At 47.9% G+C, this 27,010-nt stretch overlaps 2 protein-coding genes across 8 annotated transcripts; one reads left to right on the top strand and one right to left on the bottom strand.

The window, feature by feature from the left end:
• Positions 1-249: 249 nt before the first annotated feature.
• On the top strand, positions 250-23,292 carry TRAF3IP3 (TRAF3 interacting protein 3). 4 transcript variants are annotated; one of them, XM_084865712.1, is made up of 16 exons: positions 251-490; positions 3,327-3,730; positions 6,321-6,459; positions 6,611-6,674; positions 7,142-7,166; positions 7,429-7,458; positions 7,549-7,644; positions 15,363-15,434; positions 17,951-18,091; positions 18,200-18,337; positions 18,455-18,590; positions 19,159-19,221; positions 19,860-19,919; positions 21,020-21,156; positions 21,858-21,971; positions 23,031-23,292. In XM_084865712.1, exons 2-16 carry the CDS (start codon positions 3,386-3,388, stop codon positions 23,121-23,123), a joined length of 1,653 nt encoding a protein of 550 aa, XP_084721838.1. In that variant the 5' UTR covers positions 251-490; positions 3,327-3,385; the 3' UTR covers positions 23,124-23,292. The 4 variants fall into 4 exon arrangements, 3 of the variants coding, with proteins under 3 accessions (XP_084721838.1, XP_084721837.1, XP_084721839.1); XR_014793323.1 differs by lacking the exon at positions 21,020-21,156 and having other exon boundaries at positions 250-490; positions 23,031-23,291; XM_084865711.1 differs by having other exon boundaries at positions 348-490; positions 18,200-18,590; positions 23,031-23,291.
• A 5-nt stretch (positions 23,293-23,297) lies between these two features.
• Positions 23,298-25,761, bottom strand: LOC311612635 (UPF0739 protein C1orf74 homolog). 4 transcript variants are annotated; one of them, XM_084865717.1, is made up of 3 exons: positions 25,641-25,761; positions 25,318-25,419; positions 23,298-24,963 (listed from the first exon to the last, which is right to left on the bottom strand). In XM_084865717.1, the coding sequence occupies exon 3, from the start codon at positions 24,887-24,889 to the stop codon at positions 24,080-24,082; it is 810 nt and encodes a 269-aa protein (XP_084721843.1). In that variant the 5' UTR covers positions 24,890-24,963; positions 25,318-25,419; positions 25,641-25,761; the 3' UTR covers positions 23,298-24,079. The 4 variants fall into 4 exon arrangements, with proteins under 4 accessions (XP_084721843.1, XP_084721844.1, XP_084721842.1 ...); XM_084865718.1 differs by having other exon boundaries at positions 25,318-25,405; positions 25,633-25,747; XM_084865716.1 differs by lacking the exon at positions 25,318-25,419.
• Between the last annotated feature and the right edge of the window lie 1,249 nt (positions 25,762-27,010).

Here is a 27,010-nt window from a genome sequence, read left to right as displayed (position 1 = left end):
AATTAAAGGAAAGAGAAAAATTAAAAACCTACAATGGGAGCGTCTCATCAAAGAGTTGCAAGATGTGAATCTGACCCAGAGACCCATCCTTGTCTACTCTTGGAAAGGGATCTTAACTTGAAACTATCCAAGAGCTCGGACCAATCCAGTAGCAAGAGAAAGGGTGGCTGGGGTGCCCACTGATGGGAGGAGCTCTTAGGCCCAGCCCTGTCAAGGCCTCCGGGCTCAGGGGCCCACTCAGATTGTGCCAGAAAGCAAGAGAGAGGAACTGGGGTGAGCAAGCATTGTGGCTTTATCTGTTTCCTGTTTCAGCGAGGCTTGCAAAGAGAAACAGCTCCGAGAATGGAAATGCTAAGGGGACGCAGAGCCATGGATTGAGAGCTTGCACTTGATTCAGCTGCTGTCTTGCCCCATCTGAGACCAGAGCCGAGATCTGCCCGGGAGCTGGAAGGTTTTTCCGAGCTGCTTGGGTTGGAGCCTGGGACCCAAGGTAACGGAAGAGGAGGATGTTTTTGTGTTCAGGTTGGGGTCCTTCGACTCTGGGGTGGAACAGAAGACCCTCCATCTCTGGAGCTTCCCTGGGCTGAAGGGGGAGACACAGGAGAGGATGGTGTAGCTTAAGAGCGTTGGGTAACTAAGAAAGCACCCCGCGCTGGTTTCCAGAGCCACTGGCCACAGTGTACAGCTTGTATTGCTCCTCCCTTCATCCGTGAGATAGAATTAGGAGTGAGTCGATGACAGGATTCGGGCTACCTAGTATCAGGGGCATAAATTAAATGAATTTTTGCAGTTATCTTCAAAGCAGAGAGTCCATCAAACAAGTAGTTGCCTTTCCAGCAGCTTCTGTGTAGGCCCATCTGTCCTGGCTCACACCGAGAGCTCTGGGCTGGGACACCATTCACCACACACCCAGCCAGGAAGTGGAACAGAGACTCAGAAGGCATCTCCCTCCGGCAGTGAGGAGGGCTGTCCCCAGCCAGTCTCACGTCTCCCCGGAGCTCCACTGGGCCCTGTCATGCTGCCAAGGGGCACCCCACAGATGCCAGAAAGCTGGGGAAGTGGCCCAGTGACCTATCTTTGAACCTCTTGGGGACCAGTTCCTTTTTCTTCTACGGCCCGTCACTATCAGGGAGCTGACCCACATGGCCTCTTGGTGCAAGCCATCCGTACAGTCCAGCTGTCCCGGGAGCTGGGCATGATTCTGCTCAGCTGTCCGCAGAGCTACCAGGCCTGAGGGCGTGGGGGTTGGGGAATGCTCCCTTCTCGAAAGGGGCCATTTCTCGCGCACCTCCTGCTTGGGCGACAAGCCCCAGCACCTGCCCTTCAGGAAGCGGAGGGGGCGGCATGTTTCAGCAGATTAGTGCAGACAGCCTGGTAGTGTCCAGAGATGTCTTCCCTCAGACTCTGCTCCTCCCCTCGGCCCTGTCCTCTTCACAACAGGAAGGGGAGGATTCTCCAAACCCAGGGATCCACCTCCTCTGCTTAGCCTGTGGTTACCTGGAGCCAAACAGGGTGGGGACCTCGCATCCCACATGTAATGGTGGAGCGCAGGCCGGACACAGTTCTTCACCCCCATCTCTTTGCCTTTCTGCCAGGCCTAACTGAGAAGGTGGCTGTGTCCCGACCACAGATAAGTCCTTTCTTCTTCTGGTCCAAACCCAGAGGCCAGATGAACCAGAGTAGGAGGATGTCCCCGGACTGGCATCCCCTCCGTGGGATAAACAGCACCCCTTCAAGAGAAAAGGGGGCTGGAGGGTACAGCATTCTTGGTCCTGGGAGCGCTAAGTTAGCCTGGGGCCTTTGTCTTACAGCACCATGTCTGCAGTATCCAAGATCAGCAGGACAGGGGGTAATAATGATCATAGCTTATCTTTATCTACACTAATCTATACTAATAAAAGAGTAAGATGCAAATTGGCCATACCTTTGAGAAGCCCCACCAGCCAATCAGGAGTGAGTATGCAAATTAACCCAACAAAGATACCCAGTTAATTTGCATACATAGGGGCCAAGTGGCCAGGGGTGCTCCTGGCCTTTGGGCAGCATGGGAAGGCAGAAAGGTGGCTCCGAGCCGGAGTAAAAAGGCAGCTCCAGCCATTGCGAGGACAGTGCTGGCAACCAGGGGAAGGAAGGCCCATTCTTGCACAAATCTTTGTGCATCAGGCCTCTAGTTATTTATTATAAAAAGCTAACATTTGTTGTGTGCTATATGTCAGATGTTTGACATGCATTCTTTTCTTTTCTTTTTAATATATTTTTATTGTTTTTAGAGAGAGAGAAGGAGAGATAGAAACATTAATGATGAGAGTCACTTACCAGCTGCCTCATGCACACCCCCTCCTGGGGATCAAGCTGATAATCAGGACATGTGCTCTGACCAAGAATTAAACAATGACCTCCTGGTTCACAGGTCAACGCTCAACCGCTGTGCCACACCAGCTGGGCTGATTGCTGGTTTGATGGCACAGCCTATGTCTGGGCTAAGAAAAGCAGACTTGACACCATACTTAGTTCTGACCGGGAAGTGAGTCCAGAAAAATAAAACTCTCAACTCTGAGAATTATTGAGCTGGACTTTCTGATGTGGGTTTTGCCAGCACTGGGCCTATGGCAGGTGCTTGGCCAATACTAATCTGAGTTGATCTGCACCTGAGAGTCAGAGCCCTGGTCCGGGCTGGGAGGGGGTTGCCAATGGACCCTGATTTAGAGGAATTAGAGTGGGGTTCTATCCTGGACTATACCCAGGACCAAGCTCACACCTGGTTGCTAAGGGCTAAGAAGAAAGCAGCGGGTGCTGATCTCAAGACTGGCCACACCTTGGAGAGGTCTGGGTGTCCCTCCAGGCCTTGAGTAGAGTCACTCGCCTGCTCTAATAACAACCTGGGCCAAGACAGCAGTAAAGATGCTGGTTCGTCCTTTAGATTTGGGAACAGGGAGCCATTCAACTGGTCCTCTAGGAGTCCCCGAAGAACGAACACATCCCTGCCGTCCAAAAGGTGACAAACTCATGATGGTTTTTTTTTTTTTTTCTTTATCGATTATTTCTCATGGTCCCCTGATTTAGGGGCAGGGTGAGATGTTTGGTCAACGAAGAAGTGGCTGCCAGAAAGACTTTCCACTTTGCAGAGGGGAAGACAAAGGCCGGAGAAAAGCTGAAGTTAGCACAGACTGGACCCTGAGAGTCCTGACTCTCAGTTTGACATCCTCACCTCCTGTGTGCTTCAGCCCACATGTATATGCTATTTCCGCCCCCCTGTCCAGGGAGGTAGTCATTTTTCTGCCCATCTCCTGACCCCTCCCCTTCTCCTCCCTCTTGGCATTTGGCAGATCCCGACAGCTATTCCAGGAACTGGAGGCCAAGCACAACAGGTGCTCAGGAGCTCCTCATGATCAGCCCAGACCCCAGGCCTCCCGCCGCCTTGGCCCGGTGGGCTGAGAGCTACGAGGCCAAGTATGAGCGCCGGCAGGAGACCCGTGAGAGCCGCCGCTGCCGCCCCAACATGACCACTTGCCGCCAGATGGGGAAGGCGCTGAGGACCCAGCACGCAGAGCAGCTCCAGAGAGCCCGACAGCAGCAGTTCTTCAGGAGAAGGAACCTGGAGGTGGAGGAGAAAGACAAAGCACAGACTGCCCCGGACAGGGAGCAGAGTCCCGCTGGGAGGACAGGCCAAGAGGCTGAACTCAAGAAGCTCTTGGCTGGGACCAACAAGATCCCTCCCCCGAGACAACAGGTGGGCATGCCTAGGGACACGCTGCTCTGTGAGGGGATGTGTGGGCTCCAGGTCACTAAAAAGTCATTTAAATTAAGTCTCTTCTTCCTCTCAGTCTTCTAGTGAGGGTTCCCTTAGCCAGTTACTCACAGTGGTTTTTGTTGTTTTCATTTGTTTTTTGGTTTTTGGTGTTTTTTGTTTTTGTTTTTGTTTTTGCTTGTCTATTTAGCTATTTTTTTTTGTTTTGCACTTGCCTTATAGGGGAGGGGGGAAAAATAATTTAAAAACAATCCCACAGCTAATTCTTAGTATCAGTTCAAACACAGGCAATCTACACATCTTCTACATCCTTCATCCATCATTCAGCACGTTTTTATTGAATGCCTATTGTATGCCAGGGACCCAGGCCTGTCTTCTGATGACCCTCTCAAAGCACACACACACACACACACACACACACACACACACGCACGTTTATTCTTCTGTGAACTATGGCACCCACCCACCTTCTCTCTTCCTCTTAGGCCATTCCAACTCAACTAAATTCACTCAGCTAAGACCTCATCTTGTCCAGGAAGCCTTCCCTAGCTTCTCCTTGCGGCTATTAATCCTCTAAGATTAAAATAACGACCCAAGTCTGGTCTGGGAGGAAGCTATGTTGGCAAAAGAAACAGGGTGTGTCAAAATATGACCTCAGCAAGCAAACTATCTGTGTCTTCCCATCCATGCTGAGCATGTTGACAGCAGGGGTGGGTCTACTGTATTCCCTGGAAACGCCTGGCCTTGTGCCCTGCCCAGAGTAGGTGCTCTGTCGGGGCTTCTTAAGGAGTGGACCTGTTGTCCACAGTAGGAGGTACTGTTCAAAAAAACGATCCTTGAGCCCAACTGTAAGATAAAACCAACTGTGTACTTTCTTTTTTTTTTTTTAATATATTTTTATTGATTTCAGAGAGGAAGAGAGAAGGGAGAAAGAGATAGAAACATCAATGATGAGAGGGAATCATTGACTGGCTGCCTCCTGCACAGCCCACATTGGGGATCAAGCCCATAGCCCAGGCATGTGTCCTGACTGGGGATCAAACCATGACCTCCTGGTTCATAGGTTGACGCTCAACCATTGAGCCACACAGGCCAGGCAGCAAGAAGGTTTCTGAATGTTTAATTGAAAAAATATTTAAGGAGAAAAAGATTGGGCCCTGGCCAGCGTGACTCAGTTGGTTGAACATCATCCCATGAACCAAAAGGTTGCTGGTTTGATTTCTGGACAGAGCACAAACCAGGTTTTCCGGTTCAACTCCCAGTCAGAATGTATACGGGAGGCAACCAACTGATGATTCTCTTTCATATTGATGTTTCTGTCTCTTGCTCTCTCTCTCGCCCCCTTTCTCTCACTCTAAAATCAAATAAAAAAAATTAAAAAGAGCCGAAACCGGTTTGGCTCAGTGGATAGAGTGTCGACCTGCGGACTGGAAGGTCCCAGGTTCGATTCCAGTCAAGGGCATGTATCTTGATTGCGGGCACATCCCTGGTGGGGGGTGTGCAGGAGGCAGCTGATCGATGTTTCTCTCTCATCAGTGATGTTTCTGACTTTCTATCCCTCTCCCTTCCTCTCTGTAAAAAAAAAAAAAAAAAAAAAAAAAATCAATAAAATATATATTTTTTTAAAAATTAAAAAGATCACAATTAACTAAAGAATTCCAACTGAGCCTATCAGTTATCTAAAGTTTTTTTTAAGCTGCTTTGGCTCAGTGGATAGAGCATCAGCCTGTTGACTGAAGGGGCCTGTGGACTGAAGGGTCCTGGGTTCGATTTCAGTCAAGGGCACACACCCGGGTTGTTGGCTCAGTCCCCAGTGGGGGGCATTCAGGAGGCAGCCAATCAATGATTCTCTCTCATTATTGATGTTTGTATCTCTCTTTCCCTCTCCCTTATTCTCTGAAATAAATAAAAATACATTTAAAGTTTCATTGAGATTGAGTTGGTCTGCATGATTCAGTACCACAGGCATTTCTTAGGCTTTGAGTGTTATGTTACAAGCAAAGCATAGAAATTTTGAATATGTCAAAAAGAAAATATAAATAAAAAGAGCTGATTAAATTGTGACAACTACTACTACACCTGTCTCTACAACTCCCTAGTTTACCTTCTCTTCACACACACCTCAGCAATATTCCAGCTAATGCTAAGGGATGGAAGCCATCCCTAGAATACAGAAGGGAGTTTGGAGTTCATCTACTCCAAACTCATGACTCAGATAGGAGACTGAGACCTGGAAAAGGTGGGCTCTGATCCCAGATTCCCTCACTCTCTACTCAGACCCGTTCTCTTTCCATATCACATGCTGGCTGTGCAAGTGGCTGAGACCAAGCAAGGTAGATGGGGATTCTAGAGAGCCTAGCTGAAGACAAGCCCAGCCCCTGCTTCCTGGCTTGAGCAGGTCCATCCTTGCCAGCTGAAACAGGGAGGACAAGAGCAAATAACCATATAGCCTTAAAGGCTTGGAGGGGTTACTCTGGTCCTCTGGACCTGGAACTTGATCATCAGCTGGAGTCAGCTGGAGAATCCTGTCCTAGTGGCTCCAGGCAACCAGCATCCCCCACTTGCTTTCCAGGTGCCAGTGACAAGCTCTGAGGTCTTTCCAACCCAACAACATCCTCTCTCAAGGGATCTGGCCAATCATCTCCCCTCCCAGGCCCAGGGCCTTCCACCACAGGACTTTCCCAGCAAGAAGCCACCCAAACACCATCGTGGTAAGAGCAGAACCTCCCTCCCTCACTGGGGCCTGCAGAGAATCCTGCCATGTCAGTCCCAGCTCACTGGCAGCAGAGGGTCCCTGCCCCTCCCCACTTCCCCCCACTTCTTCCCCTCTGGTTCTGAATCACCTGCTCCTCCATCTCTCAGGCACTCAGACAAAGGCAAAAGAAGCACAGCCAACAATTAAGAATGATGCCAGTCAGCAAACCAAGTAAGTACCTTTCGTGTTCCTGACCCCAACTCCTTCACATCCCATCCATTCCTCTCTTCTACGTTTTTACATGAATAACCTCCCCCAGTATGTAGGGAACACAGTGAATGCCCGTGTCCACCTGCTTAAAAAGGGGGGGAGGGTGCAGCTGGTGTGGCTCAGTGGTTGAGCATCAACTTATGAATCAAGAGGTCATGGTTTGATTCCTGGTTCCTGGTCAGGGCACATGCTCAGCTTGTGGGCTTACTCCTCAGTAGGGGGCAAGCAGCCGATTAATGATGTTCTTATCATTGATGTTTCTATCTCTCTCCTCTCCTTCCTCTCTGAAACAATAAAAATATATTTTTTTTTAAAAAAAGAGGAAGATTTGTCCACCCTATTGACAGAGATGGAATCAGCCCACCACCTCCTAACCTGTTAGTTTCTTTGCTCCATTGTCATTTTTGTTATTTTTTTTCTCTCCCTAGTTGTGGAGTTGCAGTTCTAGATAAGGTAAGAAAATTCTCACCTTGAAGGGGTTGAATCAGATTGTACACAAGCTGCTCCAAACTGATATTCTGGGATTCCATGATGAACTCAGCTGTGGTGGAGGGGTGCCTTCTCCCTGGATGAGCATAGACATGAGGGCCGGAGGGACTCTGTCTGAACCAAGGAAAAAAGTTTCCTCTGCACGAGTCAACTCCAGCTCTGGTTCCATGTCCCTGGACTTCAGGAGAACTAGAGTCTTCTTGACTACCCTTTCCTTTCTCTCTAGGAAATCATCCAGCTTTCCGAGTACCTCAAAGTAAGTAACGTGAACTCTCCCCTCAACTCCTCCATCTGGGTACCCTCTCCTGCACCAGGTTAATCTTGCCCTCTTGCATTCTGCTCCCAGGAGGCCCTGCAAAGAGAACTGGTTCTGAAACAGAAAATGGTGATTCTCCAAGACCTACTGTCCACCCTGATCAGAGCCTCTGACAGTTCTTGGAAGGTAAGGGAAATGAGACCTCTGTCTGAACAGAGCTCATCGGCTTCTAGGTTTACCCATCTCATTCTTCTTCCCATGCCATCCCTACAAGAGTAGGGGTTTTGTGTGTGTTTCCTCACGACTAAAGAGGCAGGAGGTAGAGAATGGAGCTAAGACCTAGACATCAAACAGCAAATATATGGTCACAGAAAATATATGGGAGGGCTCAAAATCCAGGGCCACGAGGGGTAGGCTGTTGTGTATAACCCAGGGATGACCCAGAAACAAAAGGGGCAAGAATCCCCAATTTTTAATTTGTTGGAAGAAGGGGGATCCCAATACAGTGACTATTACTAGCTGTGGTAAATGTCAGTTATTTTTGTGTGGCACTCATACCAATATGAACTCCCAGCCGGCATGCACCTACTGCTCAGCCCAGACGGGAATCAGAGGGTGGGAAAGACCCGGTCTGTCTCACTTTGCCCACGAGAAAACAGTGTCAGAGAAGTCAGGTGACTCACCCGAAGTCACACTGCTGGTTAGGGGCAGGACTGAAACTAACACTTAGACCTCCCGATGTCAGCCCATTCATTCAACAAATATTCATAGATCATGTTCTCTGTACCGAGCACTGGAAATAGTGAGATTAATTACACAGGGTTCCTGCTTGCAGAGAGCTTCTGGTTTTGTCAGGGAGTCAGATGCCTAAACAAATTCAGAGATGTGAGAAATAAATGTTTCAGTTTGGCTCAGTGGATAGAGCATCAGCCTGTGGACTGAGGGGTCCCAGGTTCGATTCCAGTCAAGGGCACATGCCAGGGTTATGGGCCCAATCACAGGTAGAAAGCATGAAGGTGGCAGCCAATCAGTAACTCTCATCATTGATGTTTCTATTTCTTCCTCTCTGAAATCAATTTAAAAAAATTATTTTATTGATTTTTTACAGAGAGAACGGGAGAGGGATAGAGAGCTAGAAACATCGATAAGAGAGAAACATCGACCAGTTGCCTCCTGCACACCCCCCACTGGGGGTGTGCCCGCAACCAATGCACATGCCCTTGACGGGAATCGAACCTGGGACCTTTCAGTCCGCAGACCAATGCTCTATCCACTGAGCCAAACTGGTTTTGGCAATAAAAATATTTTTTAAAGAAATGTTTCAGGATATAGTAATATATAAGAAGGAATGAATAACTCTAAAGAAGATGAGAACCAAGAAAATATTTATTTAACTACATATTTATTTAACTAAATATTTTCCAGGCAAATGTGGAAGAAGGAACTATATTCCAGACAGGGAATATGACACAGGCAAAGACCAAGGGGCATTATATAGTCTAGTGCTGTGGTCAGCAAACTGCAGCTGGCGAGCCACATGCGGCTCTTTGGCCCCTTGAGTGTGGCTCTTCCACAAAATACCACGGCCTGGGCGAGTCTATTTTGAAGAAGTGGCGTTAGAAGAAGTTTAAGTTTAAAAAATTTGGCTCTCAAAAGAAATTTCAATCATTGTACTGTTGATATTTGGCTCTGTTGACTAATGAGTTTGCCGACCACTGTTCTAGTGCAATGAGCCACCAACTTTCTAATCTCAGGACCCCATTACGCTCTTTAAAAAGATACAATGAAACTCTCCCCCCAAAAATTTTATATTTGCCATGTTAAAAATTTACCATATTATAAATTAAAAACAGGAATCTTAAAGTACATATTAATTTTAAAATAACAATAGTAAATCCATTACATGTTAACCTAAATGTCACATTTTTAGGAAAAATAAGTATATTTTTAAAAAATAGTAAAAGGAGTACCACTGCTTTAAACTTTTACAAATCTTTTTTTTATAATGTCTGGTTGAACATAAGACAGCTACATTCTCAGATTTGCTTCTGCAGTCAATCTGTTGCAAAACATTGTTTTGGTCAAAGCATATGAGGGAACTCTGACCTCAAACTGATCTGTAGCTGGGAAAGGGAAGAACTCGCTTGAAAGGTCTCAGGGATTCCCGGGGCTCCTCAAATCCCACACGGAAACCCCTAGACCAGTGTGTTTAGGGAGCTACAGGCAGTTTGACGCCATCAGAGCGTAAAGCACCAGGTGCAAAGAAAAGAATCCACACCCTCGAGGGCCTCTGTGCCCTATAGTCTAGCCCACCACGCAGATGGCTTATGCTCAGACAGAAAGAGGAAATGGAGGGTGTGGAACCAAACGAGATGTTTGCAGTGATGTAAGAAAGATTTCCTAAGCTCAGCCCTCCCTCCTCGCATCCCTCATTGGGCCTGGGTTTGGGTATCTATGCTCCTGACTATCCTGATAGTCCTTTCCATCCATAGACTAGGAGCCTGGGGCAGGCAGCTGTGCAGACCAGGTTTCCAGGGCTGACCTACATGGAGAAGTTTCTCTCTTTTACTCAACAAACAGTTGATAAGTTCCCACTCTGTGCTGGGCCCTGTGCTACCGGGAAAAATGAGGAGCGAGGTCTTTGCGGCTGAGGGGCTCATAAACATGCCATAAACAACCAGCACAATGTGACAAAGCTGTAACAAGGTGGCCATTCTTTGACCTGAGGTGGAACAGGGTAGGTTCTGAAGGACAGGGACCATGGAGCTGGGTCCTGGGGGATGAGGCGGAGTTTACCTGGACCAAAGTGGGAATGGTGATGAGGCAGAAAAAGCAGAAGGGCCAAGGAACCAGAACGGATCCAGGCCGAGGTATGACAAAGCACTGGGTGTAGCAGAGTGCGGCTGAGATGAAGAGATCGTGTCAGAGTGGTTACAAAGATAAGACCAGAAATGACCTCAGACAAGCCTCTAGAATTGTCACCGTTAGACTTTTTCTGTTGAACATAGTATCTCAAACTTACATAGTGTACGGACTCCACTTTAGAGGGAAAATACAGATATCTCAGATCCATGAGAGTGCATGTTATCTCCAGTTTTCGAAACACGGCTGTAGACAATAAGCAGGATAGCCAAGGAACTAGGCTTTATTCAGGTTTAAAGTCCTACAGTGTCACCCTGGCCGGTTTTGCTCAGTGGTTAGAGTGTCAGCCCCCAGACCAAAGGTCATGGATTTGATTCCTAGTCAAGGGCATGTACCTTGTTTGCAGGCTCCATCCCAGGCCCCAGTTAGGGCACCAGAGGGAGGCAACCAATCGATGTGTCTCAAATCATTTCTCTCTCCTCCCCTCTTCCCTCGCTTCTACTTGCTCTGAAAAAAAATAAAAAAAAAATCAATGGAGCCCTAGCTGGTTTGGCTCAGTGGATAGAGCGTCAGCCTGCAAACTGAAAGGTCCCAGGTTCAATTCTGGTCAAGGACACATGCCCGGGTTGTGGGCTTAATCCAGTCGAGGATTTGCAGGAGGCAGCCAATCCATGATTCTCTCTCATCCTAAATGTTTCTCTCTCTCTCCCTCTTCCTTTCTCTCCAAAATCAATAAAAATATATTTTAAAAATCAATGGAAAAAGTATCCTGGGATGAGGATTAAAAAAAAAAAAAAAGTCCTATAGGTTCTGGTCCATCCTTAGAAGGAGCTCAATCAATAGCTCCGGAACTGAATTGAAAGTGAGTGATGAGACTGTGTTTTAAAAGGTCCTCTGACAACAGTGGGGACCCTGGCTCGGGGTAGTGTGCGGGTAGTGAGCACTTACAATATCCCACAATAGGACACAATCAGAGCTGGAATGGCGGCAAGCTCGGTGGGAATGGGGAGGGGGTGGTAATGGGTAAGAGACATTTTCGAGGTAGACTCTGGGGCAGTTTTACACCACACACTCCAGCAGGTGAGCAGAAGTCCCCCTGGCTGTGGTTTCTCTCTTCCTGTCCCTCCCACTGCTCACCCTCCCCTTCTACCTCCTCCCCATCAACCCCCTCACTTCCTGTTTTTAAGAAAAATAGTCTCAGACTTTTCAATCAAGACTTTTCAGTTACTTTTGCCCCAAAAACAAGGCAATTCAACCTTCTACCCCTCCCTTGGAAGTCTCAAGTACAGTGCAAGGATAGCTCTAGTCAGGTGTATTTGGGGGAAATAATGGATGTGGCCGGAACAGGACATTCAGCCCAGTTCAGACCTTTATTTTTTCCCATTTGGTCTCTATGAATTGAATCTCCAACTTCAAATGCAGAGATGCTCACAGCAAACTCTGTGAGAAACCCCAAGGATCAGCTCCCTCCACGGCCCCCAGCCTCCAAGCTGATGCTGGGCCTTTTGGATGCCTTAGTCCTAGGGTACAACCTGCAGAGCAAAAGCAGACTGTGCAGGAAAGCAACTTCTCAGAATTGGGCAATGAAAAAACAGGAGTGGGGCACCAGTGGGCTTTTAAGTTCCGCAAAGTAGAAAGGAGATCTTGAGATGACAGCGCGGCCGGGGATTGGCTGAGATTGACAGCCACCTCGGGGAGGGCAGAGGGGAGCTGGGGGCTGGCGCCTCTGCTTCTGCGGTGAGTGGGGGCCGGCGCTTCTGCGGTGCGGTGCTGGCGTGCCTGGAGAGCAGAGGCAGGGGAGAGCCGCGTAGACACGGAAGCTGAAGCCCTAGACCGGCACCAGGTGTGTATGGCCTCCACCTCACTCCCTTCTCCAAACGGGGGTACTGGACTCCCTGAGCCCTGGGCTCTGGGGCTGTGACTGCCCCAAAAAGTCCACAGCAGGCCTGTAACAAGTGCTTCTCCCCACATCCTGTGGGGAGAGCTGGGGCTCAGATCAGGAAACTACATGCCCCGTTTGCAACAACTTGGCTGCAACTGTCCTGCCTGCCTTGGGGAGTCTGTGCAGAGCTATAGGCAAGAGAGTTGTTGTGTTTTTAAAAGTATATATTTTATTGATTTCTTACAGAGAGGAAGGGAGAGGGATAGACAGCTAGAAACATCAATCAGCTGCCTCTTGCACACCCCCTACTGGGGATGTGCCCGCAACCAAGGTACATGCCCTTGACCGGAATCGAACCTGGAACCTTTCAGTCCGCAGGCCGAAGCTCTATCCATTGCTCACCCTCCCCTTCTTCCTCCTCCCAATCAACCCCTTTGGCTGTTGTTGTTGTTGTTGTTGTTTTTATTCCAAGATTTGAGTGGCCCTTGATCCCCGGTAAAGGGGGTTCTGCTGAATTGTGTCACATTGCAAGATGAACGGAAACGTAACCCGGGGTGTGGCTAAGATACAAAAACAGTTGGAAGAGGTAAAATATTGAGTTGAAACCAGAGTAAGGGAGGAGAGAGGAGCCACCGAAAAGGGGTAGGACACTGGGGGAAACGTAAGAATGTTGCCGTGGGTTGGTCTGTTTTCTTCCCAAGGTCTAGCGAGATAAACCTTAAACCCGGTGGGCTTGATTGCAATCTGCAGAGCAGGAGCTCAGGCCGAGGAGAACTCCTCTCGGTCGGAAGATCTGAGGCAGGAGATGCGGGTGTGGAGGGCGTGGGTTTCAAGACCTATGCCCTGACACTGCACAGGCCGCCCTGGGGAATGCAGCCCTGGAACCAGCTTTTCTGGAGCCCAGGACAGTGGAGGTCTTTGTCCGGCTCTGTTATCGGCCCCAAAGCCCTGCGGTTATTGTACTCACGGAACCCCTGCCTCTCCGCTCTCACAGGAGACGCTAGGGAAAACACCAGTGGCAGGAGGCACTTTGAAACATTATTTTCGGCAAAGCCTTTTGCTTTTGCAAGGCCCAGCTGAGTAATACAGGAAGCAGACAGGGCACCTGGCTCCCCGGGTTAGAAGAATCAGTCTAACCGTCTAATACCACTTCCTGCCTCCCCCAGGTGCCCTGAGCTCCCTGGGGCGGGGAGGGGCGGGGGGGCGCCTCAAAACAGAGTCCCTGCTTCAGCCCCAGGAAACCTTAGGGGCATTGGAAATGCGCCTGAGAGGAGCCCCGGCACCTCAGGCCGGAGGTGGAAGAGGCCTCACAAGTGTCCCTCCCACAGGGCCTGGCTGGCAAAAGCATCAGTTACTCCTAAGGAGACCCATCCTTGCCTTTGGGAAACTAGTACCCCATGGCACCCTCCCTCTCCCCCACTCCCTCCTTAAGTCAAGTTCAGGACTGGAAGACCAAACCCCTTCCTGGGGAAAAGAGACGAGTCTACAAGGAAGTTGTTAGCTCCTGAGCTCAAATGCTGAAAAGTGGAGGATCCGATAAGGGGTCCCTTCTGCCTGCTTTTCTCTACCCTCGCCCTTGAGATCAGCATCCCTCTTGCAATGTCCACCATGCCCTTAGGCAGATCCAGTGATGAGTAAATAGAATGTAGCTTTCTGGAAAGTCCTTCTACCATCCACCCCTACACACACACACACACACACACACACACACACTCACACACACACACACATACACACTGCATTAACATCTCTCCTCCATTTCTTTCTTTCTGTTTTGCCACATAAACTTTATTGGGACAAAAAACACAGTATGTGTATATTGTTAGTAAAATCACTTTGCAAAAGTAAAACCTTCCTCTCCCATGAGCATTCCCCATAGGACCTTCTCCAAAAACATAACCACTGTTAGTTTCTTACAATTCCTACTAAGCATGAGGGCTGAGGGGGAGATACATAAATAATCTATACAGATGTCTTTATGTATATCTGTCAAAAAGTCATACACATATTTAATAAAATATATATATTGTTCATAATTTTCTGTACCTCACACTTACATGTAATAATGTAGTTTGAAGATATTTACATACCAGCACCTACAGATCGACTTCATTTTCTTAAAATATCTGGGACATCTTTGCATAACTAGTAAAGCATGATTCATGTGTCCAGTTTCTCCCTAAGGGACACTTTAATGTATCAGTCTTGTTGACTCTCATTTCTTGCTTTCTTAAAGAATTTCTCATTTTGAGTAGTGAGGTGGGGCAGGGGGGCAGGGGGAGGGGGAGGGCAGTGAGGGGAGTGTATAAGTTTGCTAAGGCTGCTATAACAAAGTACCAAAGACTGACTGAATGGGTTATCCAACTGAAATGTATTTTCTCACAATTCTGGAGGCTGGAAGTCTGAGGTGAAGGTGCTGACAGGATTGGGTTTTTTCTAAGGGGTCTCTCCTTGGCCTGCAGATGCTGTCTTCTCCCTGTGTCCTCACATGGTCTTCCCTCTGTGTATCCTGATGTTCCAGTCCCCTCCTCTTATGAGGACACCAGTCACACTGGAATAGGGTCAACCCTGATTACCTCATCTTAACTTAACTGCCTCTATAAAGACTCTTTCTCCAAATATAGTCACATTCTGGGGTACAAGGGGTTAGGATGTCAATATAGAAATGGGGGTTGGGGTGGGGGGGAGAGGCACAATTCAGCACATGACAAGGGGTAAGAGAGAGAATGTATACTCCCCCTAGGAGAGCAATCCCCTATACTTTAGAAGTAAAGGTCCACGTACAAGACTGAGAGCAGGTGAGGAGTACACAGGTGCCCAGACAGACAGGAGAGAGGTAACGAGGGCAGGAAAGGACAGGTTCCCTTAAGAAAACCCTGCTAGGATCCCTGAGCCATTTGATAGAGAAACTCAAAGTAGAGAGAGGACGTTGGGGGCCAGTCTGATTCTTCCTTTTCCTGTTCCAGAAAAAGAGGCATAGATCCTCTTCTACCAAAAAAAATCCTTTGTCATCTTTCCTCTTCCCTACTTCTTGAAAGAGTTCAGTTTGGCAAACATGGAGCATTGGCCATGTTCTAGACAGTAGGCTGGGAATACGGGATAAAACATTTTGTACGCTATATTTTGGCCCAAACTCTTTTAATCATCCCATTTCTTCCAGGGACAGCTCAATGAAGACAAATTGAAGGGCAAACTGAGATCCTTAGAAAACCAACTGTACACCTGTACCCAGGTAAGCCTTCCGGAGAACACTTCTAGCCCAGGAATCTAGAATTAAAGAAGGATGCTTGAATCTCAATCTTACGCTCTAGAAATGCCACCAGATAGAGATGAAAGCACACCCTCCTACTCACCCAGTTCTGGCTTTGCTATTTTCACTTTGATCCCCAATATACCATGTGTCCATGTTCTATCTCCATCCTCCTCTCCCTTTCTCCCAGTGCCCTTCCCTTGGCTCACTGGGGAGGAATCTCAGCACCAAGCACTTTGCCAGCTCCAGGACAACCTGGAGAGGGAGCTATAGGGAGGAGCCCGTGGTAGGGATTCACACCACCCAACTAGGCCTACATAGTTCCCAGTTTCTGAACAGTTGAGTTGAATGTTATCATGAAATTTTTCAAAATTCTTTTCATCCCATGGGCAATTTTCATCTTGTAGCAACCTGTGGACAATGTTGTAAGGCTGAAATCTTGGCTTCCCTGTGGCATTGTTATCCAGCTTCGGTAATTCAGCTTGATTGGCCTGATCTTGGATTGCAAGAGATAGAAAGAAACCAGCTTTCACACTTTTGAAGTGATGAGTTTCTGATAAGTGGGGACAATGTCAAATAAGAGAATGAGTTGGAGCAGGGAGATTGCTCCTATCTGGAGTTAGGGAGATAAGGTGGGCCTGGCCACACAGAGGAGTTTATGGAAGAGTCTATAGATTTGCTGATCCACAACTTTAAACTTTCAAGTATGACCTCTTTTGTCAGACTCTAAATTATAAACTAAATTGTGCCAAGCAAGCTCATAAGAGACCGACATGTAATCCAGAATGCCAATGCATTCATTTTCAATGGAGTATAAAGCTGTCCAGCGACCAGCACATTTAAGTCCAATAATGGGGACATTCCCATGTATGACCTCAACCGATAATTCCTGGATATGCTTTCTAATGAAAATTCTAAGAGCATAAGACCCATTCACATTGAAGTCCAAATTTTCAGGTGATTCCAAAGCTAAATGGGAATTTCATATGGATCCCTAAATTTGCATTAACTAGGTTACTGCTTACCCAGTGGGTAATCCAGAATTGACAATAAAAGCAACCTGTGTCCCCGAAAATCACAGAGCATAAAGGAGAAAGGCTTTGCTCAGTGGATAGAGCATCTGCCTGCAGACTGAGGGGTCCCAGGTTCAATTCCGGTCAAGGGCATGTGCATTGGTTGTGGGCACATCCCCGGTGGGGGTGTGTGCAAGAGGCAGATGGTCAATGTTTCTCTCTCATTGATGTTTCTAGCTCTCTATCCCTCTCCCTTCCTCTCTGTAAAAAATTATATATATATATATATATATATATATATATATATATATATATATATTTTTTTTTTTTTTTTTTTTTTTTTTAAAGGTGAAAGGCATAGGGCCCTGGCTGTGCTGCTCAGTTGTTTGAGGCGTCGTCCTATACATCAAAAGGTTGTGGGTAGAGTAGAAAGATAGAGACATGCAGGAGATACTATGTGAACACTAAAAAGAGCTACCTAACCCATAATGTTTGGGGGTAAGATAAGATTTAATTTACATGACTCTTGGTTTGAATCTTGAGCATGAGTAGAAGTTAACCAGGTGAAAAGAGTGGGTAAGGATGCTCTAGGGCACATATGTCAAACACAAGGCCCGCGGGCCAAATCCAGCCCGCCAGGCCTTGCAATGTGGCCCGCACCGCGCTGTCATCACTGCACTCCGCTGTCAGTTTATGACATTGTCAGTTTATGACTGTTCAGTAAACCATTCAGCCCGCGATTTAGGCTGGATTTTAGATTTTGGCCCCTTCTCTGATTGAGTTCAACACCCCTAGGGCCTAGAGTCTAGGCAGAAGCAATTCCATGGGCAAAGGCAATGACTTGGGAAATGTGTAAGCAGCTCAGCTTGGGTGGAGGAGGCACAGAATGAAAGCCTATTAAGTAGGGACCACGTCAAGGGATTTGGACCTGGTCCTCAGGACCCTGGGAATCCACTGAGAGACTGAAACAGGTTGTGACAGGATCAGATTTACATTTTAGGAAGAACCCTATAGCTGTGGCACTGAAAGAGTTTGCATTGATTCATATAACAGTATTAGAGTCTGAACTAAGGGATTGGTAGTAAGCTAGAGACGAGACAGGTGTGAGCTGTAAAGGAGCTTAACTTGACAAGATTGATGACCAACTGAATCCTGGGAGAAAGCAAGAGAGAAATCATGGCAACTCCCAGGTTTAGAGCTTGGGAGATGGGATTGGTGATCATGCTGGTCACTGAAATACTGGAAGCCAAGCTGAGAGAAAGGAGCAGATTTAGAAAAATTTGCCAAGGGCCCTGTTTATTATCTCTGCTCGCCTTGCACAGCACCTGAGGGACTTTCCCTGCCGGGCTCTTCCCGGAGAAGAAAAACTCCACCAGATTACTGATATCTCTGCCCTGTGGGCAAATTCTTTTCACGTCAGTATCCCAGCTCAGGATTGGCACACGTAGTTCAATGTGTACTTGTTGAATTGCATCAAATTTGCAGAAATATTCCCCTTGGGGGATGAAGAAGGTGCTGATGGAGATGGAAGACCAGAAAAACAGCTATGAGCAGAAAGCCAAAGAGTCGCTGCAGAAAGTGCTGGAGGAGAAAATGAGCGCAGAGCAGCAGCTGCAGAGCACGCAGGTATGGGTGCTGCATAGTGACTGCAACTGGGGACCCAGGGCGGTGCTGGGAGTCAGCTGCACAACTCCTAGGAACCAAGGTACCACCCTCTCCCTTGCTCTCCCTCAGCGGTCCCTGGCTCAGGCCGAGCAGAAATGTGAAGAGTGGAGGAGCCAATATGAGGCTCTGAAGGAAGACTGGAGGGCCCTGGGGACCCAGCACAGAGAGCTGGAGAGCCAGCTCCACGTGCTTCAGTCCAAACTGCAGGTACCAGGCCCTGGAGGTGGGGAGGTGGAGAGGTGGGGAGGTGGGAGGTGGAGGGGTGGGACAGGGAGCAGACAGCAGAGACTTACAGATGAACCAGGCCCCTCTTCCTCCCTGCAGGGAGCAGACAGCAGAGACTTACAGATGAACCAGGCTCTGCGACTCCTGGAGAATGAGCACCAGGAGCTGCAGGCCAAGATCGAATGCCTCCAGGGAGACAGAGACCTGTGCAGCCCGGACACCCAGCACCTCCAAGGTACCCTTCTCCTCAGGGGCCTCTGGCCGAGTGAGACCAGTCAAAGGAGCTGGATGGAGAAAGGGGCTTCGTGAGGTCTCTCACGGGTTTGTTTAGTTGACTTTAAGATCCCATTATACCTTAAGGGATCTAAATGACTGAATCTAAATGACTGAAAACTGAGTTGGTGGCACTAGTGCCTCTCGGAGTGTCAGCTCTTTTCCGGCCCATCCCTCTGGGCCAGACCACAGCAGCTCCACACAAGTCACATGTGTCCAGGCCACATTCCAGATTTGAAAGGGAAAGGCCAGTTGAGAGGTTTCTGAGCTGAGCAGTCAGCTGAGAGGACCAAACCAGGGGCAAATAAAACACTTTCATGCACCCCGTGTGTTAATGCAAATGACATCCAAGGGGCTTTGGTTCCGGTTTGCCTCTTCAGAAGTGGGACAAGCAGAAGGAAGGGCAACTTGCACTTGACACATATCAGAGGCCACGGGCAAGGTGGTGCCTGTTATGAATTTCCATCCTCGTGTGTCGAGTACATTAATCTTGGGTTCTTTTACTTTGGTTTGTATTATTTCCTTTTTAGATCAACTAAGGAGGTCGGAGGAGGAGAAACTCGCCCTGGTGACCCAAGTACAGCAGTTGCAGAGTAAGTTCCCTTTCCGGATTCGAAAAGTAGCACGGGTGGCCTTCCGGTCGGTGTTCCTGGGGGCTCCTGCCCCATGGAGGAGGGGTTGGGGTCCAGTCTTTGGCAGCTCCCCTATCTCTAACATCCCTGTTCCGTGAAGGGAGGTCATTTACGTAGCTCTTCACAAATTATAGATTAGCCTGTCCTTTTTTTTCTTTTCTACTTTTTTCCTTTCCATGCCAATGATAACCACCTATTTTCATGGCAAGGTTGGTTCTTGCTGAGGGTTTTGAGGGAAGGATCTGTCCAGGCTACTTCCCTTTGGCTTGTAGCTGCTGTCTTCTCCGTGTGTCTCTTCACATGTCTCCCATCGATGCATGTCTGTGTCCAAAGGTCCCCTTCTTATCAGGATGCCAGTCCTATTCGATTAGGGCCACCCTAATATCCTATGTTAACTTGATTACCTCTGTAAAATGCCCTACCTCCAAAAAGATCACATGCTGAGATCCTATAAGTTTTGACTTCAACACAGTTTAACCAATTTAACCAATAACAGATGGGGAAACATCTTTAATATTAAGGTTCTGAGCAAAGTTCTGAAAAGCCACGCTTTGCAGTAAACATACCAACACAGACACGTTTCTTGTGTTTTCCAACAGGTCTGCTTCAGAGTCAATCCTTACAGCTTCAAGAGCAGGAGAAACGCTTAATAAAGAAAGGTCAGCAAATTTACTTCCACGAATTCTAAGACTTTGCTCTTTCCGTGCCTGCCTAGAGGCCATGCCTACATGGCCTCCTACATGGCCTCCTGGAGTCCCATCCAGTTCTGGCATCTGTTAGGTCACGGATCTGGGGAAGCTTTCTAAGGACTGATCATTGGCTCTGAGCACACTTTAACTAGTTAACCTCCTACCCTGAGAGGTATGTAAACTGTGAAAAAGAATTTCCACTTCCCCTGAAAACATGTCTGTGTTGAACATTTCAATAAATTGATTTTTGAACTCAGGATTGCATGTCAATTTTTACACTTGACTTTCCAAATCACATCCCACTTCCCCCCTTCTAAACCATGCTGCATGCAAAAGTTACCTCAACTCTCAGCCCTCAAGAGTCTGCTGCCTTAGCTTCCTGAGAATCCATCATTATACAGAGGGGCAAAAACTCCTCACTTACCACTACACAAGGCCTTCTGTATTCTCATCACAATCACTGGGTAAATGTAAGGCAGAAATTATTACACCCACATAGGATGGATAAGAAAACGAAGGTCTTGTGGCCACACAAATTAAAGACACAGCTAAGACAACAATGCAGAATTTAACCATTTGTCCAATGGGCTCTTCACAACACTAAGACTGCCAGGTGGCTGAAAAACCATTTTTAACCACATGAGGATGAATTCTAGGATATGACTGTCTTCTCGTGACTGAAATGAGGACAGAAGGGAAGGGGGTTATATTGAAGCATCCAGCAAACCTACCAGCATAACTAGAAAGGATGTGACCCCCTAACCAAAGAAATTGGAATAAGAAGTATACTCTAAAAGTAACTGGCATTAGACTCGGGATACAAAGAAAAGTAAGATGCCAGCCTTGCCCTCAGTGGGGCTCAAAATCCAGCTCTCTGTCCAGTCTGAGCAGGGTCCCAATGGGAGTTCTTTAAAAGGCAGAGAATTCCATTCCATGAAGGCTAACCAAAGACAGGCCCTCTCTTTCTCCCTCCCCACCCTTCCCCTCACTCCCAGGGGTCCTCTCATTGGCAGGGCCCTCCCTCAGAGGCGTGGGCCTCACCATCACTGAGAATCTGGCTGCTTTTTTAGATCAGGCTTTGTCTGAGCGGAGTCCAGAGCCCTCCCATAACGAAGTGGAGCCTGAGGGTACAGGGAAGGAGAAAGACTGGGATTTCAGAGACCAGCTGCAAAAGACGACTTTGCAGCTCCAGGCCAAGGAAAAGGAGGTGAGAGGCTGAACTCAGGTAGTCGTGGGGGGGCTCAGCCTACAGAGATAGGGGAAATGGTGGAGGCATCCAGAGAGCAGGGATTTCAACACCAGACCTTGTGATTGGATGCCTCCAGGTATTCATTTGACCGTAAAAACTGCCTTGCTTTAGGGTTAGTTTGTCGATTGTTTTTTCTACCTCGTACAATCCTCATTCATTTTATTAGCTGCCTTTTAGTAAGTCAACCTAAACTCCAACACGCTTAATGAACATTAACTCCTCAAACTTTGCGCTACCCTGAGTATGTTAAAACTTTATAGTCTTTTAAGGAACAAAACTCTTCCTATCTACAAATTCACAGACACATATCCTCAGCTACTGACCAAGAGCCTTGTACTGTGATTACCTCCAGGCCTTCGGTGCTGTAAGAATTTCATTTTGTTGATGTCCCCCATTTACAAAGCACTTGCACACTGTCACATGAAAGCATATACTTATATAACACCTATAAGTAACTAATACATAACATGCATTATAATCACGTATGTAAATGAACCCATTCCGGACAAACTAGGTCACATAGCAAAAGGCAAACAGAAATCACTGTGAAAAGCTGGGAAGGAAGGAAGGTGGTACAAATTCCAAATGAATGAATGGGTAACTTACATGGGGCCCTCTTCTTTACCTGGCCATGACCTTGGTGGTATTCTCCCCCACAGTGCAGAGAACTGCATTCAGAGTTAGACAACCTCAGTGATGAGTATCTCTCCTGCCTGCGTAAGCTGCAGCACTGCCGAGAAGACCTGAACCAGAGCCAGCAGCTGCCACCCGGAGTAAGAGCATGATCCTCCCATACAGCCCTAGGTGATGGTGGGACTGTTCCTCCTTTAGCCAGATCTTCTGACCAGCCTGTCCCATTCAGCTTGGTTTATACAGACAGTATAACAACCATTTAAGAAACACTGGCTTATGCACCCCAGCTTAATTTTCATTTGTTGTTGTTGTTGTTGTTGTTAATCCTCACCCAAGGATATGTTCCCATTGACGTTAGAGTGGGAGGGTGGAGAGAGAAGCATCAATGTGAGAGACACATTGATTGGTTGCCTCCTGCACACAGCCCAATGGGAATATGCAACCCAGGTACATGCCCTTAGCCAGGATTCAAGCCCACAACCCTGCTGTGCACAGGACAACACTCTAACTACTGAGCACACCAGCCAGGGCTTTTTTTTTTTTTATTTTTTATGGAACAACTCTTAAGCATGAAGGAACTTACTATTAGCTAAAATATGAAATGGTGGGGGTTTGTTTGTTTTTTATATTTTTATTGACTTTTTACAGAGAGGAAAGGAGAGGAATAGAGAGCTAGGAACATCGATGAGAGAGAAACATCAACCAGCTGCCTCCTGCACACCCCCCTACTGGGGATGTGCCTGCAACTAATGTACATGCCCTTGACCGGAATCAAACCTGGGACCTTTCAGTCCGCAGACCGACGCTCTTCCACTGAGCTAAACCGGTTTCAGCTGAAATGGTGTTTTTTGGCCTATTGAGTGTAGTGGCAAGGACAGAATGAGGAGAGAAAATGTAACAAGGAGTATGAACAGAGAGCAATACAATTTTGCTGAGTTATTTTCCACCTTTGATTGGACTTGTATTTAAGTATCTAGCCACAGCTGGCTGTGGTCCCCTGGGCCAATGATCCTGGCAGGTGGACCAGTGACTACCAGCAAAGTGGTTTTATCCCAAGGCAGGTAACAGAGTGATGGAGAAAACCTTCCCCTCTTCCACCAATAGGAGTTCCCCCGGAGCCGGAATGGGAAGGAAATTGGTTTTTGCCTGTATCTTCTCCAACCAACCCATGGTTCTCTCTTCTCCCCCTCCACCCTCAGAGGCAGTGTGGCCGATGGCTCTCAGTGCTGATCCTGATGATTGCTATAGCACTAGCAGTGTTCCTGGCCAACAAGGACAGCCTGGTGATCTGAATGACTTGTGACAGCTGCCTTGGGTGAAAATCAGAAGCAAGAAAAAAAACTCAATAAAAAACTCAGGTTTAGATACTTTTAAGTGTGGGTTTCCCCAACCCAACTGAGATTTCTAACTTTATTATTATTTTTTTCCACTTACTGTAAAATAAACAAACTTCGCCTGACAATCTCTGTTCCCCAGAATTGTTTATTCATGAATGACTGACATATCACATCACAAATATAAGACACTTGAGCATCCTGGTCTACTTTCCTTAGCCCAATTCAGTCGGAGGTATATAAACATGGAATAATGCCCAGGTCTGCTATTTTTCTAATGAACACTACCCACAGAGTATATTTACAACATTACCATACCATACATATAGTATACAAGGGTACATTACTTATCCTCCACCTCCGTTCTTCTCCACAATCTTTTTTTAAAATATATTTTATTAATTTTTTACAGAGAGGGAGAGGAATAGTTAGAAACATCGATGAGAGAGAAACATCAATCAGCTGCCTCCTGCACACCTCCTACTGGGGATGTGCCCGCAACCAAGGTACATGCTCTTGACCGGAATCGAACCTGGACCTTCTATCCACTGAACCAAACCAGTCAGGGCCGCAATCTTCTTTAAAATTTCTATTTTCCCCCTTATGACCTTATCCACCAACCCCCTCACTCCCCTTCTCCACAATCTCTTTCCTTGTACCTTCTATCTAGTGAAAAAGGAATAGACATCTCAGTTAAGTCGAGAGGCTCCTTAGTATAGAAATGGCAAGTATGAACTACCAACGCTGCTACCACCACCACCTGTTCCCGTGCCCGTCACAGATGTGGCCAGTTGACTAGAGCATTCTTCCCCAGTGTTCTCAAGATGCTCACAATTGACACTGGAGATGATGCCTCTTTGTAATCCCCGACTTAGAGCCGAATATTTACTGAGTACTCTCTACAGGGGAGTCAGTCAGAGGGCCACAGCTGGCAGGGTGACTATCTCAGAGGAGATGCTGAGGTCAGTAAAGTCATTCTGAGCCCTGCACCGAGTCCTAAGGTCCTTCTCCCAGGTGTGTAGAATGTCTCTCAGGGCTGGGAACAAGCTCTCTGGGACACTAAAGGAATAGAGCGAGACTGGGGGCTGACCAGGAAGCCATGAGATCTGAGCAGTGAACACCCGTAGTGGGGTCAAGGCTAAGCAGTTGTCATCTCCCTGGTTCAGGTGAAAGGTATAGGGAACAGGGTAGCCCAGGAGTATCCCGAACACAGTACAGAGATTCCAGTCTGAGGAGCAGAGTCTGCTGCAGGAGACAGCCAGGGAGAGGTCCCTCTGCAACCCCTGCAGATGGGTGATGATCTTGGCTACGAGGGACTTCAAGTCCTGAAGCTGGTCCCGGGAGCAGACAGAAGGGTGAGATTGGGAGCTGGAAACATCCACAAAGGCTACAGCACCAAGCAGCACCTGCTGCAGGTGCTGACATACATGTTCAGGTATGACGATCAGGCTGTTGCCTCCAATGTCAAGGATGTGAAGTCCCTTGGTCAGGAAGCCCAGGCCCTGCAGCTCCCCCAGGTAGCTCTGGATCTCCGATGTCCCTGCACCGTTGCAATCATAGAGCAGAGCTGGCTTCAGTCCCCGGGCCACGGCCAGGACCTCTCCGGCTAGGTGAAGGCAGACAGCCCGGGCTGGGCCCCGTCTCTTTCCCACGCTCAGGGTCCGCTGAGCAGCTGCCACCAGCAACTGAGGGCTTGGTGTTGACATGGGATCTGGAAGCAACATCTGGCATGGCCTCTTTAACTAGAGACAGTTCCATGCCCTGGGCCTCATCTCTGAGCTCCGGACACTTAAAGGACCTAAAAACAAAGCAGGACCAGGGGATTATTAACAACCAGCCAGTAGCATACAAACCAGGAAACCTGCCAATAGCCCTCCCCTGTCTTATAGCATCTTCCAAAGGTCATTTTGTCCCTAATGCTTCGGAATGCTAACCCAGGCCGGGCAGGCTGGGGTGATTTCTACGGTTGACTCCATCACCCAAAACCCCAAATTCCTGTGTCTTTCTGGATTTAGGGACAGATTTATATTCTTTCTGGCTTCTATTCTACATTGTAGCTTTTGTAAATTACTTTCTCTGATTCAAACTGTGAGAAGTTTGCGACAACGAAGAGGCAAGAAGACAGTCTCTTGCAACATTCAGGGCATCTCACCTAAAACTGCCCTCAGAGACAAGGGCTCCAGGTTCCAAATGTACTCTTTCCACTGCCCATGTCACCTTCTCTTCCCGCCAGCATAGTTCTGAGAATAGAAATCTGATCAAACTGATTTAATATATTAGAATGTGGACTGATAACCATCTCGCGCTGTGAGCGTAAATAAATGGAATGTGTAAGAATTGCAGAGGAGGGTGGTATTTTAATTTCCGCCATCCCTCCCGGCGGACATCTCCGGACACTCCCCGGAAGGGCTCCCTCCAATCCCCACATCATTTTCTGGGCAAATGTATCGTGCTTTCTATCACATACACACATACGTTCTTCTTCCACTTCCGCTGCAGGTTCGCGGGCTCAGGAACTTCTTTTTCCAGTCCCTTCGCGCTGCCACACAAGCCGCGAATCTAGCGCCCCACCACCCCACTGGAAAGCCCGCCCGCTCGACTTCCGGGCGGCAGAAACGGTCTATTGCACATGCGCAACCCGACTCTCCTTCCCCCCGCCCCCGCCGCCGCTTTCCATGACGTCACCAGCCCGCTCACGCTCCTCGCCCGGAGGCGGGTCCTTTCCGACAACCAGAAGCTGGCCCCGCCCCTCCGAGAGGCGGAAGTGGCCCTGAGAAGGCGGGACCTAGTTGATTGGCAGCCCGCTGCTACCGTCCTCGGCCTCGGGCAGCTGTCTCCACGCGGTGCAGAAACATTTTCATTTGTGTTTCGAGAGAAATGCGATTTCCCCTCCAAACGAGATTTATCTCAAGACGGCGCGACGTGTTTTGCAGGATCTCCACACCTCCTTTGGTGCTACAGAGTTTCAGAGGTTTGTTTTGTTTTGTTTTGTGAACTTGGACCCGGCTAAGTCCTACATGTGAGTGGCTCAGTTCTGAGAAGTGGGTGGACCAGTGCTACCCTGGTCCAGGTTGGTCATGGCTAAGCAGGGTGTGAAGGGCAGGAGGACTCCCTGTGAGCAAATGTGTGCTAGGCATGCTTCTCGGAGGTGTCACAGCGCACAAAACAACTCCCCCCCGCCCCCCTCACCCCCTACCCTTCATGCAGCTTAAATTGTCGGAATTCGATTTGCTGACTTCACATGAGAAATGAGACAGGGAGGTGCAGAAACTTTTCCATCAGGTCTTTAAGAAGAAAAGTAGTATATCACCAAAGGGTGAACCCCTCTTTCACTACCAGCAATCAGACCCATACATTGAAGGGAAAGACTTTGAGAAAACTTTTATCTGAGAATAAGCAGATCACCTGGCCAACAAGGACAGCCTGGTGATCTGAGTATCTTGTGACAGCTGCCTTGGGTGAAAATCAGAAGCAAAATAAAAACAAAACAAAAAACCCTCAAGGTTTGGATACTTTTAAGTGTGGGTTTTCCTAATCCAACTGAGATTTCTAACTTTATTATTTTAAATTGATTGATAACATGGGCAGGGCAGAGACTAAGGGAATTGCAGGCACCTACACTGGAGGTTTCACTACTGGTCCCAGCTTGAAGTGTCTTCAGAAGAGGAAGAGACCATTACGGAGTAAAGATGGGGCCAGCCTGGAAGGAAGACTAGTTTGTAGGGGCTTCCAGTCTCTCTCTGATCCCTAGCTCAGAGGGAGTCAGAAGCAGAGACCAGAAATGAGTTTTAGAATTTTTTCCTGCCCCATATATATTTTACCAAGGTGGTTACCAACAAATCCCT

Source organism: Pipistrellus hanaki, assembly GCF_964339955.1.
Source record: "Pipistrellus hanaki genome assembly, chromosome: 18".
NCBI classification, from domain to species: Eukaryota; Metazoa; Chordata; class Mammalia; order Chiroptera; family Vespertilionidae; genus Pipistrellus; species Pipistrellus hanaki.
This window is presented reverse-complemented; position numbering and strand designations above follow the sequence as displayed.

Coding starts and splice junctions, on each gene's coding strand:
- TRAF3IP3 (XM_084865711.1), top strand. CDS start 3,386: ATGATCAGCCCAGACCCCAGGCCTCCCGCCGCCTTGGCCCGGTGGGCT. Junction 3,731..6,320: donor TCCCTCCCCCGAGACAACAG/GTGGGCATGCCT, acceptor CTTGCTTTCCAG/GTGCCAGTGACAAGCTCTGA. Junction 21,157..21,857: donor TCCAGGCCAAGGAAAAGGAG/GTGAGAGGCTGA, acceptor TCTCCCCCACAG/TGCAGAGAACTGCATTCAGA.
- LOC311612635 (XM_084865717.1), bottom strand. CDS start 24,889: ATGTTGCTTCCAGATCCCATGTCAACACCAAGCCCTCAGTTGCTGGTG.